Source organism: Dreissena polymorpha, chromosome 1, assembly GCF_020536995.1.
Source record: "Dreissena polymorpha isolate Duluth1 chromosome 1, UMN_Dpol_1.0, whole genome shotgun sequence".
Lineage (NCBI taxonomy): Eukaryota > Metazoa > Mollusca > Bivalvia > Myida > Dreissenidae > Dreissena > Dreissena polymorpha.
Window position 1 is genome coordinate 9,208,506 of NC_068355.1, and position 22,096 is coordinate 9,230,601.

Consider the following 22,096-nt stretch of genomic DNA (forward strand, 5'->3'; position numbering starts at 1 on the left):
TGTCAGAACTACAATCATGCACCATTTACTGGAAGTGTTATGTGTACAATGAATTGTTTAATTGTTTTTATGCCCCCGAAGGAGGGCATATAGTGATCACACTGTCCGTCTGTCTGTCTGTCACACTTTGCGTTTAGGTTTCAAAAAATGCTTATAACTTCTATGTCGCTTCAGATTTCGAAACCAAAACACGGACCTTAGTTAAAGGTCAAGGTCAAAGGGGTCAAAATTTGTGTGGGTATGGAAAGGCCTTGTCCATATATACATGCAAACCAAATCTTGTTTTAAATGCAAGGCAAGAAGATTAAAGTGAAGGGCGAGTGGATTGTCAGACCTACTCTCCCTATAGGGTGAGTGGCTCTGGATTTTTTTTCAAGGCCTGACTTTGCCATAGATTGACCCTAAGTATTCAAAGTAAATAAAATTTCTAAATGAAAATGTCATAAAATCTTTTCCCACAATGAAATTGAACATGTAACAATATAAATAACTTCTTTTGACAGTACATTAAGAATTTTCCATTATCAATTGGCTTTATATCATCAACATTTCTACAAGGTGCATAATGACTTGATAGTGAAAACATGAGGTAATTCTGTAATAATGGAAGGCTATCTTCATCGTCGTTCAATTAATAGATTTCACAGTAAAATATGTGTTTCTACGCAATAAGCCCTTGAGACGAACGCAATATTACCTATGGCAAACATGTTTAACCTACTGGAAGAGGCATACAGGTGAAAATTAACCACATATTCATTCCAATTAACATGAATCATTAATAAATACATCAACTCACAAAGAACAATAATTGCACAATGTTTTATCTTCGTATTTACTTACTTTTCTGGGTCACCACCCCAAGTGCTATAAATGGATCTGTTGTCATACAGGTCGGATAGACATTAGAAGTGAGCATGTAATTTATCCTCTTTTTAAAATCTTATTTTCGTCACCATGTTGACAAAGTCATACACACATATATTCAACACAGGACTGTGACTGTTTATTTTTAATTGGTATAAATCTAGCGAATGAAAAGACCAATCATTTTTAAAGAAAACTGTGTCCGCTTTAAAGGCAAATGTGTTTGACTCATTGGCGAATTCAATGGGTTTTTATAACTAACTATTTTTTATGTAAATAAGCTGGGAACCTGGATATTTGAAAAATATATAAAAGCGATATGATACTAAAAGCCTGCAACAGCTGAGTTCAGGCTTTGATTGAAGAGCTTGTTATCATTGAATTGTTTTGTTCACCTGTCCCACTCAAGGGCGAGTTACCTAATAATTGGTTGGTAAAACAGACTTTTCAATCAAGTCAGTGAGTGCTTCCATCTTTGATTTTTTTTTTAATACATGGGGTTTAAGTAAGACATTGGATGTTTTCCAAACAATCAGGATACAAGCACCCTGGTGTTATATTTGTTTCCACATTATAAAAGAGCGTATGTCTATTGTCTTCTACCACATGCCTTATCTCGTGCTTTTTTTGCAATGGTATTTTATTGTTTGCTTAGATCATATTAGTACTATATACTTAGATATTTAGCATGACATTTCAGAACAGTAATGTTTGAAGGATGTTGTAACTGTCTGTTACTTGTGATTAAACTTAATATTGTTGTCAGTTGATTTATTATCTAGTTGTTCCCATTCATTGATGTGACCCTGAAACATGCATCACTTTTAACATTCTTCTGTGTAAATCTATTTAAACAAAAATGATCTTGAAGGAAACAATAAAGCATAGCTTTTCAGTTATTTATTTATAGAAACTCCTATATTCTTCTTTTGTACTTTCTAATTTAGCCTCGCTGTGTAAAGAGCAGGGGTGGCGAAATCAAATGTCCGAGTTGCCCGAGTCGTACATTTGCTTGTCTGGGCAACTGACTTTTTTCAATTAAGTTGTCCGTGGACAACAAGTTTTTTTTAAAGTCGCCTCCAGGTATACAAAAATACATTGTATTAAAGCCGTAATTAAGTTTTACAAAACCGGATGTTGACACGCGATTACATTGTCAGTGCTATTTGCGGAGCAATCAAGCTTAAATATGTGCACTTTCCTGCGCAGTAATCTCCCTTATTCTATAAGAGACCGGGAGCATGCCGCATTTTCAACATTCGGCCCGACTGTTAGACAGTGTACAGACTGGTTTCTTTATTTTTACAATCAGACGGAAATAAAAAGTATCAATCTAAGATAATCATAACACGGTCTACCTTGTTATTTAAGACGACTTTAATGGTAAAGATGAAACTTTTTTTTTTAATCTTCAACAACGGAGCAGAAACCCGAAGCTTTGAGCAGCCCACCTCCCAAAAAACTAAGAAAGATTATGATAAAAAATATGATCTAAGTAAACGCACCAGAACTTTTCAAGAAACTTGGCTGATAGATTTTCAATGGTTACCAGTTTATATAATCAAATTGCTACCAGTAGCGGAGCCTCAGTCTGATGAGGTCCACATATTGGACTAGTTTAATTTGTTAAGATTACAATGTACTTATGTTCAGCACATGTTTTAATAACACTAGCTTCGCAAGATTTAAAGTTTGAGAAAGTCTTTATATTGTTTATAATATACTGCTATAATGAATGTACCATTGAAATACAATTATAAACAAAACAAGCAAATCATACTCATTTTGATATATTCCACATTATTTAACATTAATCAATAAATGCGTTTATAATTTATATAAAGATTAACGGACAAGTGTAGTTCAGCAACGGGCAAGTTAAAGTTCCTAAATGTTTGTACGTGGACAAGTATAGTTTTTAACCAGGTTTTCCGAAGGAAAAAACTGGTTATTAGATTGGCGAATGCGGGCTGGCTGGCGGGCTGGCGGGCTGGCGGGCGGGCGGAACAAGCTTGTCCGGGCCATAACTATGTCGTTCATTGTCAGATTTTAAAATCATTTGGCACATTTGTTCACCATCATTGGACGGTGTGTCGCGCGAAATAATTACGTCGATATCTCCAAGGTCAAGGTCACACTTTGAGTTCAAAGGTCAAAAATGGCCATAAATGAGCTTGTCCTGGCCATAACTATGTCATTCATTGTGAGATTTTAAAATCATTTGGCACATTTGTTCACCATCATGGGACGGTGTGTCGCACGAAAGAATCACGTCAATATCTCCAATGTAAAGGTCGCCACGACTAAAAATAGATTTAAAAAAAAAAAATTACAAAGGGGGTTAATTTTGTTTGTTCATTTCAAAAGTTCAGTTTGAGTTTTCTCCCTTTATCAGATTTTTTTATCACAATGAAAACCTGGTTTTGTGACAATTTTGTCCCTTGTTTTAGATTTCGCCATCCCTGAAGAGGGTTTAAAGCATTGTCCCAGATTAGCCTGTGCATTCCTTATCTGGGACGACACTTTACACACATGTATTGAACCCCTTTTTCACAGATGGTTGCTCATTTGTATTTCTTCATATAGTTATCTTTGCCTAACACAATCAAATTGTTATTGTCCCATACCGGTTTCACCATAGGGGACTTGTGGTTTGCGCTCAGTCTGTCTGTCTGTCTGTCCGTCACACTTTTCTGGATCCTGCGATAACTTTAAAAGTTCTTCATATTTTTCATGAAACTTGAAACATGGATAGATGGCAATCTGGTTGCTATGGTAACAAATAGACTAGAAATACTGCTGAAAATGGTGGTTTTCTGGATCCTGCGATAACTTTAAAAGTTCTTCATATTTTTTAATGAAAACTGAAACCTGGATAGATGGCAATATGGACATTATGCACGTCATTTCATTTTGTTCCTACGTCAAAAATTCTGGTTGCTATGGCAACAAAAAAAAATAATCTGACAATAGTGGAATTTCTGACAATGGTGGAGCCGGTAGGGGACATATATTGCTTGGCAATAGTCTTGTTGTATATGTTGTAAAGTTGTTTTTTAAAGGCATGTCATGTTTACCAACAGTTTTATTTTGTAAAAACCACAGTTGGCAAAAACTAAGTGTAAACAATTGATAAGATAATATATTTGACTTCAAATGGGTAAGGAATATTTTACTTGAATTGATATCATTTAATACAATACTGGGCAAGCCTGAGCATAAACATTTGATAGGATATGGTATTGAATGAATGGAACTTAACAATCATATAAGTCACTTCTAAAGATGGACTGCAAGAGAACCATACACTTTGAAGAGCAATATGCAGAGTTAGTGGATGTCTGTATTGGAATGACTTAAACTATATTTGAGATTCAAGTTTCTGAAGTTGGTAAATATTTTGTGGACTGTAGAATATTATCCTCAGGATTGTTTAACTAAGTTTTCACCTGTCATTGGGTGCTCTAAGAAATACCAAGAAGTATTGAGTAAAATGTTGTCAATGGGAAGCAAAGAAACAATTGTGAACAATTTTTTTTTTAATAAATGAGATTTTTTTATTGTGTGTAAAAGGTATAAAATACTTTAACTTCACAAGTAGTATTGCCTTGCTTAATTGGAAGTCCTGTTGGTTGGTTGGTACATGCGCTTCCTACCTAGGCAAGTCGGGTTCAATCCACTCTTCTTGCGCATGTGCATTTGGATGCTAGTCACCATACTTGACAGGTTGTTTTTTTCCTTATACCTTATACGTCTCCTAAATAAACAACAAACACAACGATATAAATTGAAAATACAGCTTGTATTTAGGTATCTATGCGTACGACCAGATGACACATTTATAACATATGACAATAAACAAATGTGAACAATTCACATTTTGATATAGATTTCATAACTCATACATGAATTAACGCTCATATAGTTTAAAACAACAACAAAATATATTCATGCAGATAATCATTTTCATGAGAAAAACTTGTCAATATTTTATATCCAATAAAATATTAAGAAAATTTACGTGTTCTCTGGTTCGTATCGCAAAGCTAACCTTTCTGTGAACATAATAATGAAAAAACTTTTTGCTATGACATGTTTTGGCAGATTTATTTTATGTTGGCTCTTAAGAGTGCTTTTTGTTATGTCCCCCACCACTATAGTGGGGGACATATTGTTTTTGCCATGTCTGTTGGTTTGTTGCTTTGTTTATTTGTTTGCGCCAACTTAAACATTTGCCATAACTTTTGCAGTATTGAAGATAGCAACTTCATATTTGGCATGCATGTGTACCGGGGTATCTCATGGAGCTGCACATTTTTATCGGTGAAAGATCCAGGTCATCTTTCAAGGTCAAAGGTCAAATATATGGGTCAAAATTGCTCATTTAATGTACACTTTTGCAATATTGAAGATAGCAACTTGACATTTGGTATGCATGTGTATCTCATGGAGCTGCATATTTTGAGTGGTGAAAGGCTAGGTCATCCTTCAAGGTCAAATATATGGGGACACAGTGCTTCACAAACACATCTTGTTTTCACTTCAGAATATAGTCATGATTTTTTTGTTTTCAACCTCCCTTTAACAACTTAGTTGAAACTACTTAAGCTACTTCCCTGAAATTTACACAATTGAATTACATAAATGTTCCTAAAGAGACACATTTGGCTTGGACAAGTTTTGGAAAAATATGATTATTAACCTGTTTTTCCACTGTAGAATATATAGGCCTATTGCTAAGCTGTTTTCACTCAAACTTTCATAGCTGAATGACAGTAATGTGTAGATGATGGTAAGGATAGGATTCTTTTTACTATAACCTATTTAGCTGCAGTTTTGCTTTTTATGCCCCAGGATCGAAAGATCAAGGTATATTGTTTTTGGCCTGTCTGTCTGTCATTCATTCATTCATTGTATGTGTGTGTCCCAAAACTTTAACCTTGGTTAAAGTTTGATAACTTTTGCAATCTTGAAGATAGCATCTTCATATTTGGCATGCATGTGTATCTCATGGAGCTGCACATTTTGAGTGGTGAAAAGTCAAGGTCATCCTTAAAGGTCAAAGGTCAAATATTGTATTTTTCTTTTCTAAACCTTTAACCTTTGTTAAAGTTTGGTCATAACTTTTTGAATATTGAAGATAGCGACTTGATATTTGGCATGCATGTGTATCTCGTGGAGCTGCACATTTTGAGTGGTGAAAGGTAAAGGTCATCCTTCAAGGTCAAATTTATGGCTTCAAAGCGGTGCAATAGAGGGCATTGTGTTATTGAAAAACACATCTCTTGTTGTCTTTTTGCCAATTGTAGAATATATAGTGGATTTGTCTTGTTCCAAACGTGCGTCATGGGATTATCACGTCTGTGGCAGCTGTGTCCCGGGATAATCAGTGTCTGTGACACGTGTGTCGCAGGATTATCAGTGTGTGTCTCGGGATTATCAATGTCTGTGATGCGTGTGTTGGGGATTAAAAGTGTCTGTGGCACACGTGTCACAGGATTATCAGTGTCTGTGGCATGTGTGTCACGGGCTTATCAGTGTCTATGGCATGTGTGTCGCAGGATTATCAGTGTATTTGGCATGTGTGTCGTGGGATTATCAGTGTCTGTGGCACATTTCTAGTGTGTCAAGGGATTATCAGTGTTTGTGGACCATTTCTAGCTTTTGACATTATTGTTGCTCATTGGTCAAAATTATGAAGAAACAAAAGGGTAGCTGTTGTTTTATAGAAATAAAATGCCTTGAAAAAGATATGAAAGTTCCCATAAATAAATGCAATGTGAATACATTAAAATGAGTTTGTGGTATTCTACCAAAGATATTATTTATTGTCCCCTACCAGTGAAACCGGAGGGGACTTGTGGTCTGTCAGTCAGTCAGTCTGTCAGTCAGTCTGTCTGTCACACTTTTCTGGATCCTGCGATAACTTTGAAAGTTCTTCATATTTTTTCATAAACTTGAAACATGGTTAGATGGCAATATGGAGATTATGCATGTCATTTCATTTTGTTCCTACGTCAAGAATTCTGGTTGCTATGGCAACAAATATAAAAAATAAAAAATCAAAAAAAATCTGACAATGGTGGAGTTTCACTGGTAGGGGACAATATTGCTTGGCAATCTCTTGTTATACAGAATTTTGAGTGACATGTTGATTGCTCAATAATCTCTTTTAAACCAGTATATAATTTTAACCATAAGTATTTCACTTGCTTTTAGTAATTGAGGGGGATTGGTGGTGGGGCTTTTACTTAATTATTTGTAATTTAGAAGGATGGGTGGGGGTCGTATTTCACTTGCTATTAGTAAATGAGGGAGTTGGGTGGTTGGGGAATAACTTTGCTAATAGTAATTGAGGGGGACTGGTGGGGTGGGATGGTGGTGGTCCTATTGCACTTTTGTTTAGTAATTAAGGGTATGGTAGGGGGTGGTCCTATTTCACTTGTTATTCGTAATTGAGGAGATTGGGTGGGTGGGTCCTATTTCACTTGCTATTTGTTATTAAGGGGGATGGGTTGAGGGCGGTATTTCACTTTCTATTAGTAATTTAGGGTATGGGTGGTAATGGTCATATTTCGTTTGCAATTAATAATTGAGGGGGATGGTGGGGCGTCGTTTTTCACTTGCTATTAATGCTTTAGATGGATGGGGTCCTTTTTCACTTGCTATTAGTCATTGAGGGTATAGGGTTGTATTTCATTTCTAATAAGTAATTGAGTTGGATGGGTGGGGGTTATGTTTTTTCACTTTTTATAAGTAATTGAGTGTATGGGTGGGTGGGGGCTTGTAATTTACTTGCTATTAGTAATTAAGGGGGATGGATAGGGGGTGTATTTCACTTGCTTTCAGTAATTGAAGCGGATGGGTGGGGGTTGTATTTCACTTGCTATTAGTAATTGAAGCGGATGGGTAGGGGTTGTATTTCACTTGCTATTAGTAATTGAGGGGGATGGATTGGGGATGTATTTTACTTGCTTTTGGTAATTCAGTGGGATGGGTGGGGCTAGTATTTCACTTGCTATTAGTAATTGAGGGATACAGGTGGGGAGTTGAGGGGGATGGGCAGGGGTTGAGGAGGATGGGTGGTACGCATGAACTCTGTAGCTGTATCATAAACATGGCATGACCATCTGTCTGTCTGTTTGTTGTTGGTTACAATGTACGAGCTATCGCAGAAGTCCCTATTCCTCTGTGTCAGGTGGCCCCCAGGTCGACCCCTTTGAGGAGTGTGAAGATCCTGCCCTTATTCAGCTCTTCGCGCTCTGTGCTTTGTGAGAGAAAAATAAGGGGTAAGGATATTTCTACATCTGTGCGGGTCCCAATGATTCAAAATTTTAATATTTTTGTATATTTAGAGCGTCTAAATAATCTAAAGTAATTAATACCAAATGATCAATGATTTTTTTAGATATTGTAATGTAGAATTTAGTTATCATTTTGGGGATTTTTTGTTAATATCATTTTATAAATTTAAATCACTATTTGAAAAATGTTTGTGTTTGAAGTAAATTTTGGCATGCATTGTTTTCTAGGAACGTGGCTATTTTTCCCTAGTTCTTTTTGTATGTGTCAAATTTTGATATTTGTTTACTTAGTTTATGATGTTTGCTTATTGTTTGGTTTTTAGCGTAAGATTATTTAGAATAGAAAAACTGTGTTGTTGATGAAGATACATAGAAGTTGACTGTTCAGTACAATAGTATTTCTATAATTTTGAATTATTACTTTATACAATCAGATGTAAAGACATTTTAGTAGCATTCACACATATTATAAAAATCATAGATATTTTGTGGTTGAACTTTTCATTTGTGCTTAACAGATTTTCACCTCCCACATATAAACGCTGTTGTTCTTGCTTCAGTTTGAAGATACGGCAATGCAAAGTGAAATCGTTTGATTATTGTTTAAAAAAAAGACAAACAACAGCAGCAGAATTTCAGCATAGCATACCAGACAACAAATATATGTTTGCACTTAAAGGCTGATTCTTTGTTTCAAGTCAAGTTTTCCTTAATTTGTATTATTTGAACCATGTCATGTAATCTCGGGTCTGTAGCTATATGCAGCCATATGTTCCTTCCCATAGTCTGGTAAGGAGCTACACTGTCCATTACTGAGAACACAGAGCATTGAGTGAGTTTATAGTGTACAGTGTAGTTCCTGACCACTCTTCACATGAACTATGCTTGCCATATCATCATAAGACCCATTTTTGCATGATGATTGTCATTTCATACTGCTATTGTAAGGGTCGGCATGTACGTGTTGTCAATAATAGCCATCTATTTGGCAGAGTTGGATCATAGCCTCCATTAATTGTCATGTCTCTAGTACCAATTATACATCTAACATATTTTTGTCCTCCTTTAGATGAGAATTGTGTACAAAATGCATAATGTCGGTTGTATGTCATTGTATCCATTACATCATCATTTCTCTGTTGAATCCTAATACTTGTGTATGTAATCATCTTTAGGATATGATTGTCTCTGTGTGCCATGGTTTCACTGTGTCAAAATCACATATCCCCTGTTACAAACTAAAAGGGGATATACTGGAATCAGCATGAATGTCTGTTGGTTTTCAATAGGCACAAACTTTTCTACCTAAAAATATCACAAAAATTATGCCCTTGTTTTCAACTTTGAACCTTCAATTACTGTAACATTTTAAAGATTACAATAGACTTAAAAAACAAATATAAATAACTGTGCAACTACCCAGTCTTCACGGTAATATATTTCAACCACTAGCCCGAATTATGATGCTTTTTTGGAAACAGACAAAGAATCCAATAGCCCAACTATATAAATTATTAATTTCTAGAAGCCCGATTAACATTTACCCAATCCCGGGCTGTCGGGCTTATAGTTAGCGTGAAGACTGCAACTACCACTTCCATATGTGTTATACTTTGTTATGTAACACTGTATATTAGCCTTCTACTCAGATTCATCAAATCATGACCTTGTGGTTACAACTGGACACTCAGTTTGTGAAACTATGAATATATAATATATAAATAATTTCACAAACTGAGTTTCCAGTGATAACCCCATTATTATAGACTCGAATAGAAAATTTACCTAAACAATCTTTTGAACTGCAACCACAAAGCTTAAAGGTTTAATGTTTAGTATGTGATGATGTGTTTCTTTATCAACTTTGTTAAAAAAAATGGAGCAAAGCTGACCATACCCTAGGTTCCCATTGTTCTTTGTAACAACTTGCTATATATATCCCTTTTTTGTAGACTCATGGTTATTCATTACTACTGTGGCAAGTTCTAGTTGTTTTTTATCTGGCACGCTACAGCATCTGTTTCCTATCTATGTTGCTATGGTTACAAAGTAAAAAGCTTTATTTTTTACTGTTTCCTCAAGGTTTTCCTACTGTTTTACCCCCAGGCCACCATTGAAAGTCTGCTTTTTTAATTGTAGTACAGACAAAGTGGTCATGTTTGTGAAGCTGAGATTCACTCCTGTTTGTTTATCCTGGTTAATGCTTTAAGACTGGGGTTATTATACAATTTCCATTAGGTTTTCATTTTATCTTAATTCGCAAAACTATTCTTGCATGTGCAGGAATTTCTGTAAACATAAACAAAATTGTGTGTGATTTCTTTTCATAGATATACTTGGCAGTGTAAAGGCATCAGATGGAAATAATATAGCAACTGCATTGCTTTCCAAATATACCATATTTAACCTCATAAAAGCTCCCCCCCCTCAAGAAAAAAAGTAAAATAAAATTGAAGTTGGAAAAAATGAAGAGCAACCCATTTTTTTTTTAAACAGGGGCTAACGATGAAAGTGAAAAAATGTTTCATTTTATGCACCTTTTTGATTATAAAATGTTCAAGCAAACTAAATAAGTCTTTGGAAATAATGAAATAATATTAATTGTGTGTTTTTTACCATTATTGAAAAGTAAAATGATATTGATTGTAACCTGTAATTTTAATTTAACTGTAACATTCATGTTGGGAAATTATTTCCATGCAGAACCAAGGTTAATGAATAGGGAAAACCCTTTCCCACTCAGAAGCAAAGTCAAAATGGCTATGTGCGAATAGCATACAACCAGAACAGCCTGTGAGTTACTCGCAGTCTCTTCAGGTTTAATGCTGTTTGCTGTTCATCAGTATCTAAGGGTTTGATATGAAGCCTTTTAAAACTTGAATCTAGTAAAAAAAGGTCTTAAATTTAATTTAACTTTCTAATGGACCACAAATGTGTCAAAATACATATCTAAGTGATTAAGGGTTACTATAAACGAAAGGTGTCTGTGTATCTTATGTTGGCCTCATATTTTTAGCTCACTGGAGCACAACATGGACATGATGAGCTTTTGTGATCACCTTTAGTCTGTCGTTTGTCATGCTTCGATCAACATGCATTATCAAAATTAAAATTGTGAACACTCGTAGAGGCCAAATATATATCCCAATCTTTTATTAGTATGAAGTGTGATAGCATAATATTTGACTGTGCATACTTTATTCATAAAGATAGCTGTAAGACTTTTTATTAAAAAGAGTCTCGCATTTTGTCCTAGTATTAAAGTACAGCAAACCATATTGAAGTTTCACAAAAACAGGCTTTGACCATATCCAAGTTTTGCTTTAATGCATATTGCTCTTTCAGAGCTGTGCCATGCAAAATCTACCTTATTAAAGTTTTGTCATAATTATTAGAATTGTGACAACAGAGATTTGCCCTATATATAAATTTATTCTATATCCAATACATTCATCCAATGGGCATGCTTCATATGTACCACGTGACTGTCCAATATATTCAAGTATTGGATCCAAAAATGTGTTTTTTAGCTCGACTATTATATATGAAATATATATAGTGGAGCTATCCTACTCACCCCGGCGTCGGCGTTAGCGTAAGCATTCCCGTTCCCGTTAGTGTTAGCTTGCAAATGTTAAAGTTTGCGTACTACCCCAAATATTTCCTATGTCCTTTGACATGTTGCTTTTATATTTTGCATACTTCTTTACCAACATGACCCCAATCTATAAACAAGAGCAGACAACTGTATCAAGCATTTTGACAGAATTATTGCCCCTTTTATGCTTAGAATATGCATATTATTGATAAATCTATGTTAAAGTTTGCGTACCACCTCAAATATTTTCTATGTCCTTTGACATATTGCTTTCATATTTTGCATACTTCTTTACCAACATGATCCCAATCTATAAACAAGAGCAGACAACTGTTTCAAGCATTTTGACAGAATAATGGCCCTTTTATACTTAGATAATTGAACATTTTGCTTAAATTGCCATAACTTCTGTATTTATGATCACATTTGATTCATACTGTGACAAAACAACACTTACCTGACATACCACAATGCACTCGACCCAAACCATCCCCCATGCCCCACCCCAGACCCCCCCCCCCACCAAAAAAAAAATAATCTGTTTTCCCTTATTTTTGAAAGATCATCTATTAAATGACCACACACCCACATTATACCCCCCCCCCCCTCCATGATGGCTTACGTTATACTGTCAAGCACTCGAATAGTCGAGCCCGCTGTCCTCTGACAGCTCTTGTTATATTGGACAGTTGAGTACTAGTGCACTATGCAATTGTTTTATAACGATAAAAGTCGTTACCAAGAAAAAGTATCAGAATGTACATTAATCAATTCACACAGGCGCTTGTCTTGAAAATAGCATAGATGCAATTAAGCGTCTGGGAAGCGTTTTGTTTATATGTTATCATGAATATATACAATAAGTTTCACAGGCTATCATGCTGCAAATAACGATTATACATGCATATCGTAGCATTAAAATCAAACAAAGAGCTTAAGAAACGGATATAGAATAATAAGCTTATTAGGCGTTTAAACTGTACAATACGTGATATATTTGGACTCATTCTAATATATCTCCGTATTGTACAGTGAAACGTCTAATAACCTATAATTATTAAGGTTTTCCGAAGCAGAGTTTGGTCAATAATAAGTAAAACAATATCTGATAATTTCCATTCCCATGTTTTGCCATCAGACTGAACAATGCTTAAACAATTTTGTTGTTATACTTGCACTATTTGTTTTTATGGATTGGTATTTAAATGTTGTTGACTTGTCTCTTCAGGCATTGGTTTTGGGGGCCTATGGAGGTTTGCTGGGACATTTGCAAAGGTTTGTTTATGGTTTATTAATTATATCTTTTCAACACAACGTGTTACAAGTAGCTTTATAACATACAAATTCCTTTATGTAAAGATCATGCTGAAAAAAAAAGAAGAAATAATGACACAAGTATGTAGATGTGAATTGGAATGTATTGTACAACTATATTTTCTCGAAAATAAACTAAAATGCTTCCATCTCACTTAGCAATTGTCAACATGTCACCTACAAGAAGGAAATCAAATACATGGCATTTCAGGCTTTACAATTTAGAAGTTCAACAAATAATTTTTATATTAGATGGTTTTAAATATTGCCATCCATTTCCACCCATGTGGAAATTAAATTCGAAATTTGATTTAGGCCTCTTAAAATAACAAATTGAAACATTGTTGCATGCCAATGTTTAAATCCAACAACATCAATCTATTCCAATAAGAAGAAATGTTAAAATTCCTGTAACATTTAACACGCTAGTATAAATATCTTGTTAAATTTCTGTTTTTAGCTCAACTAAGCACAACATGCACAATGGTTGGCTTTTGTGATCACCTTTGGTTCGTCATCAACATTTGCCTTGTTAACACTCTGGAGGTCACATTTATTGTCCTATCTTCTTGAAATTGGTCATATGATTTGTCCAAATGTTATCTAGAATGAGTTCAAAAATGGTTGAAAAACATGGATGCTGGGGGCTGGGCATTTTTCCTTATATGGCTGTATTTAACCTTGTTAACACTCTTGAGGCCACATTTATTGTGGGATCATCATGAAAAGTGGTCTAAAGATTGGCCCCAACGATATCTTGGACTTGTTCGAAAAGGGTTCAGGTCTGTTGATAAACATGGCAGCTAGGGAACGGGGCATTTTTCCTTATATGGCTGAAGTAAAACCTTGTTATCACTCTAGAGGCCACATTTATTTTCCGATCTTCATGAAACTTGGTCAGAGTACTTTTCCAAATGATATCTTGAAGGAGTTTGTAAATGGTTCTGGTTGGTTGAAAAACATTGCCGCCAAGGGGATGGGAAATTTGCCTTATATGGAAATAGTAAAACCTTGTAAACAGGCTAAAAGTCCCATTTATTGTTCAATTTTTATGAAATTAGGTCAGAACATTGATCTAATGATATCTAATCATAACAAGTCAGTTCCTTTGTATAATTTTTCACTCATTAGCCTTCAAAAACAGATGGTGGCATTTATAAAAAAAACAACACTTTATGTGTGGTTAACCTTGTTAAGTGTTACAAATGCATTATGCGTATCCCGATGCAGCCGTCTGCTCATACTAAAGAATTTCAATGTAGGCTAAAATAAGTCTGAAAAGGAACAATCTTTGTTTCCATGTTTTAGCAGTCATATTGGATTTGATAGATACTGAAGTCATTATGTCTGAAAAATAGTATATTTTTATGTTGTATTATATATTTGAAAAAAGATGTTTGGTTAAAGAATTTTATATGAAGATTTATGAATTTTAATTAACCCTTTCCATTTAAAAGCAACTTGAAAATGGCAATGTGCAAACAGCATAAAACCAGAACAGACTGAAGTAACTTGCATTCTGTTCAGGTTTTATGCTGTTTGCTGCTCATCAGTATCTAGGGTTTGGAGGTGGAGCCTTAACAAATTGAATCTAGTAACAAAGGTCTTCAATTAAATATAACTTTCTAAGGGACTACAAATGAGTGAAAATACGTTTTTAAGTGGAAAAGAGTTAATGATAATGATATACAAAAACAATCCATTACGTTTTAGAGGTCATCTTATTGGAGGGCAAATTTGGGCTTGAACTGTTCTATAACTACATAAACAAGTAACAGCAATGGTTGAAAGCCATCTTATTTGCCAAAAAATCCATGTTTTGAACGAGTTTTCTTCCAGGGAACAAAACCTTGTAAGGAAAAATAAACATGGTTTAATTATTTATAATAGAAATATATAAAATGTATAATGTGGATTTGACAGGCGGCCAAACAATTGCTTTATTTTGGTTGTGCAGATTTACACTCTATATCTATCATATTGTGCACACATTTACAAAAATACATTATCATACATGTTCAGGGTGCCCAAAGCAATGACACGGCCGAGCTGTTTGTCAACTGCCTGGAGGCCATGATGGTGGAGACGTGTCTCCCTGGTGACGACCTTGACATCCTGAACCCCTATCCCAGCAGCCTTGGCATCTCCTCCAACCTGAACCTCTCCAGCTCCATGTCCAGCCTCAGTCTCAGTGTCAGCAGCATGCACTCACCCACTGACAAAGACACAGACAAGAATGGTGCCACTACCGCCAATGGTGCCAGGATGCGCCACGGATCTGCCAATAATGTCCCCACATGCAAGACACGCTCCGGTAGCCTGAAACGCAAGGACAGCAAAAAGAAATTTGATGCTTTGGACTAAATATTGTTCAAAAGAATTTTTAATGCATAACCTGTCAGTTAAATATTTTGTTTATTTTGGAGTGGTATTTACTGGCTGTCTGAAAGTCGTGGATAGCAAGAAAGAATTCAATGATTGGGATAAAAAATAATTAAGTATTTGTTTGAGGTGAAGTAATATTTACAATTATGTAATCATAATAAACAGGACTTTTGACAAACAGAATTAAAATACAACAACTGTCAAAACTTCATTAAGTTATTCAAGTCTGTTCATTTTAAGAGGAACAAATGTGTTATCAAAATGTTCTTTAGATGTTATTTTGTTAAATGAATTATTACTTCATTTTTACTTCTGTTTTTTTCAGATGTTATAACTTTGAAATAAGCAATAAGTTTCAGTAGCTAACTTTATTAAATGCCCTGTTAAATTTTAGCAAACAAGGAAAATCTTTAAAGGGGCCTTTTCACGTTTTGGTAAATTGACAAAATTAAAAAAAGTAAATTTTAGTTTTAGTTATTACATTTGTGAGGAAACAGTTTACTACAGGACTCCAGGGGTCAGTGGTTTGAGCCCTGTTTAGGGTTACTTTTTAAAGTTTTATTCTTGATTTTTCTTGGGAGCTTTTGAGATCAAATGTTTACATTTATCAATATAAAGCATTTACTGACAAACTTCAATACATGCCAAAATCTGTTAAAACGCCCCTTTAATATTGTCCCAGAAATCAGGTCGCGTTGTCAACAAATAAAAACTCAAAGTTCATGTTTCAAGACTCCTGAACTGAGACCTCAAATAATTCAGTACCTACCAATTAGACACAATCTTGATACCAAAGTTATGTATAACTATGTATAGCATTTACAATATTACATTTTAACACATTTGTGTTAATTAAATTATAGTTACAGACGTAAACATAGAGAGCATTGGTTTGTTTTACTGGTGTAATCTTATATTTTACTAGTTTAAAAAACAACAACAGAGAAATGTGCAACAATATGGAAAATTCCATGATAAATCTGAAAGTTTGTTGCTTAACTCTACAACATCCATACCCAAGTGTTGGTCAAATGTGTACTCAGAAAATTATCTCCTAATTTCAACAAACATAATTTTTAACCAGGTTTTCCGAAGGAAAAAACTGGTTATTAGATTGGCGAATGCGGGCGGGCTGGCTGGCTGGCGGGCTGGCTGGCTGGCTGGCTGGCGGGCTGGCGGGCTGGCGGAATAAGCTTGTCCGGGCCATAACTTTGTCGTTCATTGTCAGATTTTAAAATCATTTGGCACATTTGTTCACCATCATTGGACGGTGTGTCGCGCGAAATAATTACGTCGATATCTCCAAGGTCAAGGTCACACTTTGAGTTCAAAGGTCAAAAATGGCCATAAATGAGCTTGTCCGAGCCATAACTATGTCGTTCATCGTCAGATTTTAAAATCATTTGGCACATTTGTTCACCATCATTGGACGGTGTGTCGCGCGAAATAATTACGTCGATATCTCCAAGGTCAAGGTCACACTTTGAGTTCAAAGGTCAAAAATGGCCATAAATGAGCTTGTCCTGGTCATAACTATGTCATTCATTGTGAGATTTTAAAATCATTTGGCACATTTGTTCACCATCATGGGACAGTGTGTCCCACGAAAGAATCACGTCAATATCTCCAATGTCAAGGTCGCCACGACTAAAAATAGATTAAAAAAAAAAAAAAAACTTACAAAGGGGGTTAATTTTTTTTGGTCATTTCAAAAGTTCAGTTTGAGTTTTCTCCCTTTATCAGATTTTTTTTTCACAATGATAACCTGGTTTTGTGACAATTTTGTCCCTTGTTTATTATATTAATTGAGAAAAATTAAATCAGTAAACAAGTATGCTAAAAGTCAATGTACTGATATTTTATTATTGTGGGATTTTTATATTACAGCTTTTGCAATGTTTTTAACTTTTTTCTTTTTTTTTTCATTCAATGTGTTCATTTGTTTTTATCAATGTTTTTATAGATATTAGATATTATGAATACCTTTCTAGTCCCAATTGTGTATAAATATGTTTTTGATATACCTATCTGAGCTTATTTCATTTTTTATTAGTATGTACATTGTTTGTTTGTTTATTGAGATGTAATTTAATCTTATTAAAAATTTACTTGCCTCTTTTGCAAAAATTTCCATCAACTAATTTTCAATAAATCTTGTTGGAGGCAGAATGAAAAAAGAACTTTTTTTGTCTCTGCATAAATAAAAAGTATAAAACAGACTGTTTTAGTAATACAAAAGAATATAAAACTATATTAATAAATATATATATATATATATATAATATTGCTTAAGTAAATATGTTTAATGTTTTTTCGTTGACAACACAGTGCAATACATTTTATTCCTGTTTGCATGTATAAAAGGTATAGTTGGACCATAATAAATATCTGTTATATTTTTCACAATCGAAACTTGTATGCTATTAATTGTTCATGTGAAAAGAAATGTATTGCAGCACTTCAAACAATTTTTTTATCAATCTATAATGTTTATGATTAATCAGTACGCAAGCTTATTTTGTGAGTCAAAGCAACTTTTTACAGAAGAATTATCAGTGTTATCCCTTTTTGAGCACCAATGATATAAGCCAATCAAATTTTAGACCACTGTGTAGAATTCGTATCCACGGGCTGATGCTGGAATGTAAAGTTTCAAACAAAGACAAGTTTGCTTCAAAGCCAATGCTCATATGACATGGAACATACTATGTTTTTGTTACAATTTATTAATTATATGGAAAATAGTAAACAAGCAAGTATCATTTCAAACATATTCTGGCTAAGGAGCAAACACATTCAGTTTTATTTCAACTGGACTGCTGGATATTAGATATGAGGCAGTTTCCATTGGTCAATTTTAAATACATGTACTACAATTAGCTTTAATTATTGGCTTCATGAGGTCACAAACTTTTCAGTGTCACATTTCCACTAACTGCAACTATACCGTGTATAAATGCATTTAAAAAAAATATTTTTATTCTAACAATATTTTACTTGTATTTAAAGGCTGTTTATTCAGAACTGTACATGATACCATGTGTTTCACTTTTAACTCAATTACCTCTGTGTGTTTGTTATCATAATAAGATTTTACTGGACACCATTAATGTTGCCAACATGCAATTATCAAATACCACTATTTCAAATCAGAATGTTGCTAGTATTGCTTCATTTTGAATTATCTCCTAATTACCTCCCAGTGAATCAATTTCATGTATTACATTTACTTAAGTCTAATGGTTATCAATTTTGTATGTGCAAAATACATGTTTCCTTACTGATACTGTGGTATCACATCCAAAGGAGTTTTGTGGAGTTCTGCTTTTATAAGACTGAATGTTCATATTTCAACTGTAATATTTGTTTCACGCTGACAAAAGTAAGGCTGTTTGTATCCCACAAGTTACAGCCTTGCTTTTTTATGTCCCCCGGTCTATACTGGGGGACATATTGTTTTTGCCCTGTCTGTTTGTTTGTTGGTTTGTTTGCGTCAAACTTCAACTATGGCCATAACTTTTGCAATATTAAAGATAGCAACTTGATATTTGGCATGCATGTTATCTCATGGAGCTGCACGTTTTGAGCGGTGAAAGGTCAAGGTCATCCTTCAAGGTAAAAGGTCAAATATATGGGGGGGGGGACATAATGTTTCACAAACACATCTTGTTATTGTTGTAATCAGTGAAGACCCTACGTAACTTTTCTTTATTGTACATGAATTAGTGTCTAATTGTGTCATACAAAAAAAGGTCTTTCTTACTAGAAAGAAACAAAAACTCATTTGTAAAAAGTTAAATAATGATACATTAGCATCATGTACTTGTAAAAAAACATTCTCTGTAAGGAAAAAGATTTTGTCCAGTTTCATTTTTCCACCTTTAATAACTTAATTGCCAGCTTTGGGATCCATCTTAAGCAATTTTGCCAGTTTTTGATGAGTTAATAGATGCCAATGGGTTGTTAGCAACAGGGCGGAGTTGTGGTAGCTGTCTGGGAAAATAACATAAAACTGATTTTGTTTTTCTTGTAATGTTGGACTTTAAGCCCGATTTGGGATTGGGTATGGAATTAAAATTGTTAAGGTCACTGTTACAAAAAAAAGAAAAGGAATCAACTTGAATCTCGTTAATGAATTTTGTTACTGTTAAAATACTTCAATTATTTATACCTCAAATCCAGACCTGGCTTTGGATAGTAAAAATAGTAAAATGATTCCCACTGAAAATTAAGGGTTATGTGTTGTGTATTTTTTTTTTACAAAAATCCCTACATTTCTTAAAGAAACTTTCTTTAGAAGAAAATTATCATAAAAGCGGAAAGTGTCGTCCTAAATTAGCCTGTGGATACTGCACAGGCTTATCTTGGATGACACGTTACGAACATGCATAAAAACTCTTTTCACAAGAGCATGTCCCAAATAAATCATGGTCTAATATTTGTTAATTAATATGTGTTTGTTATCGAGATTGTGTCATGTGAGTACTGATTGTGTTGACCTTTGTGGTTATGTGCATTATTTTTTTTATTTTATAGTTGACACAAGTTTGTAGTTAATAAAATGGAATTGATATCTTGGACAAGCATGTGCTTTTGTGTGTATCATTAATGTAATCTTATCCATTATGTGAATTGTTAACTATTACTGTGTTGCTGATGTGAATAATTAACTAAAAAGATTTCATTGTTTTGTACATCCATAATTTCTTTTCATATCATTAATTTTATATATCCTAAATAATAATAGGACACCTTCTATATTATTTGTTCCTCTGCTCCTCTGTTTTGTCAAGGTCACAAGAAGTTGGCATAGTGCATATCGCCACATTTTATTTATATTATAGTGTAAATTGTTTAAGCTGTTCATACTTTGTTATTATTATCTTAACTGCTTGTTGCTTCTTTATAAGTGTCCTCAATATTGTTTATTGTTTCAATTGTGCTATTATTGTGATCAAAGTCAAAAGTATTGAAAAACAGAAAATCTTCCCAGACCTTTGTAGTCATTTATAAATCCCATAAAACCACAACGAAACGACATTACTCCCTTTGAACATGAATGACATGTTCCACTCATTTAATACAAAGTCCCCTGGTAATCAACCATTTAAGCTGTTTTGATGCTTTTTGATGTGCAGTGTTGTGCGTCTTTCCACATCAGCATTTACCTTGTTAACACTGGCTAATCGTCATGAAACTTGGTCAGAACATTTGTCGCTATAAAATCTCTGCTGAGGTAAAAACTGGGTCATGTGAACTTAAAAACCAGGTCACTAGGTCTAATAAAAATGCGCCCAACAATTCAGAAGTCACTTCTCTTCAATTTGTCATATTATGAATTATGTTCTTAAGAAATCATAAATGTGCATAGTAAAGACCTCAATTAATCCATTTAAGAATGTTTTGAAAAACAAAATAGAACCCTTTATTACAATATTATTATACCCCCACAAACAAAGTTTAGGGGGGTATATAGGAGTGAGCTTGTCTGTCGGTCAGTCCGTATTAAGTGTCCGCTCTCTATTTCAAGTAGATTTCATCCGATCTTCACCAAACTTGGTCAGAAGTTGTATCTACATGATGTCTAGGCCAAGTTAGAACATGGGCCTTGTCGGGTCTTAAACTCGGTCACGGGGTCACTTGGTGCGTTTTAAACATTCAGCATGTTGTCCGCTCTCTATTTCAAGTAGTTTTCATCCGATCTTCACCAAACTTGGTTAGAAGTTGTATCTGGATGATCTTAAGGCCAAGTTCGAACATGGGCCTTGCCGGGTAAAAAACTAGGTCACGGGGTCACTTAGTGCGTTTTAAACATTCAGCATGTTGTCCACTCTCTAATTCAAGTAGTTTTCATCCGATCTTCACCAAACTTGGTCAGAAGTTGTATCTAGATGATGTCTAGGCCAAGTTTGAACATGGGCCATGCCGGGTCAAAAACTAGGTCACGGGGTCACTTAGTACGTTTTACACATTAAGCATGGTGTCTGCTCTCTATTTCAAGTAGTTTAAATCCAATCTTCACCACACTTGGTCAGAAGTTGTAACTAGATGATGTGTAGGTCAAGTTCGAACATGGGCCATGCCGGGTCAAAAACTAGGTCACGGTGTCACTTAGTGTGTTTTAAACCTCACCATGTTGTCCGTTCTCTAATTCAAGTAGTTTTTATCCAATCTTCACCAAAATTGGTCAAAAGTTGTATCTTGATAATGTCTACAGCAAGTTTGAATATGGGTCATGCAGGGTCAAAAACAAGGTCACGGGGTCACATAGGGCGTTTTAAACATCACAATGTTGTCCGTTCTCTAATTCAAGTAGTTTTCATCCAATCTTCACCAAAGTTGGTCAGAAGTTTTATCTAGATGATGTCTAGGTCAAGTTTGAATATGGGTCATGCGGGGTCAAAAACTAGGTCACGGGGTATCTTAGTGCATTTTAAACCTCACCATGTTGTCCGCTCTCTAATTCAAGTAGTTTTCATCCAATCCTCACCAAACTTGGTCACAAGTTTTATCTAAATGATCTCTAGGACAAGTTTGAAAATGGGCCATTCCGGGCCTAAAACTAGGTCACGGGGTAGTGTGTTTTTTAACATTCAGCATGGTGTCCGCTCTCTAATTCAAGTAGTTT

General features: G+C 34.6%; 1 protein-coding gene across 1 annotated transcript in view; it reads left to right on the forward strand.

Annotated features, from left to right (window-relative positions):
• The window catches only part of LOC127870426 (neurofibromin-like), a 173,567-nt gene extending 153,111 nt beyond the window's left edge, over window positions 1-20,456 (forward strand). Inside the window, 2 exon segments of the mRNA XM_052413023.1 lie at window positions 12,998-13,044; window positions 15,106-20,456. Coding sequence (XP_052268983.1) covers window positions 12,998-13,044; window positions 15,106-15,447 — 389 coding nt within the window. The 3' untranslated portion in view covers window positions 15,448-20,456.
• Window positions 20,457-22,096: the final 1,640 nt, after the last annotated feature.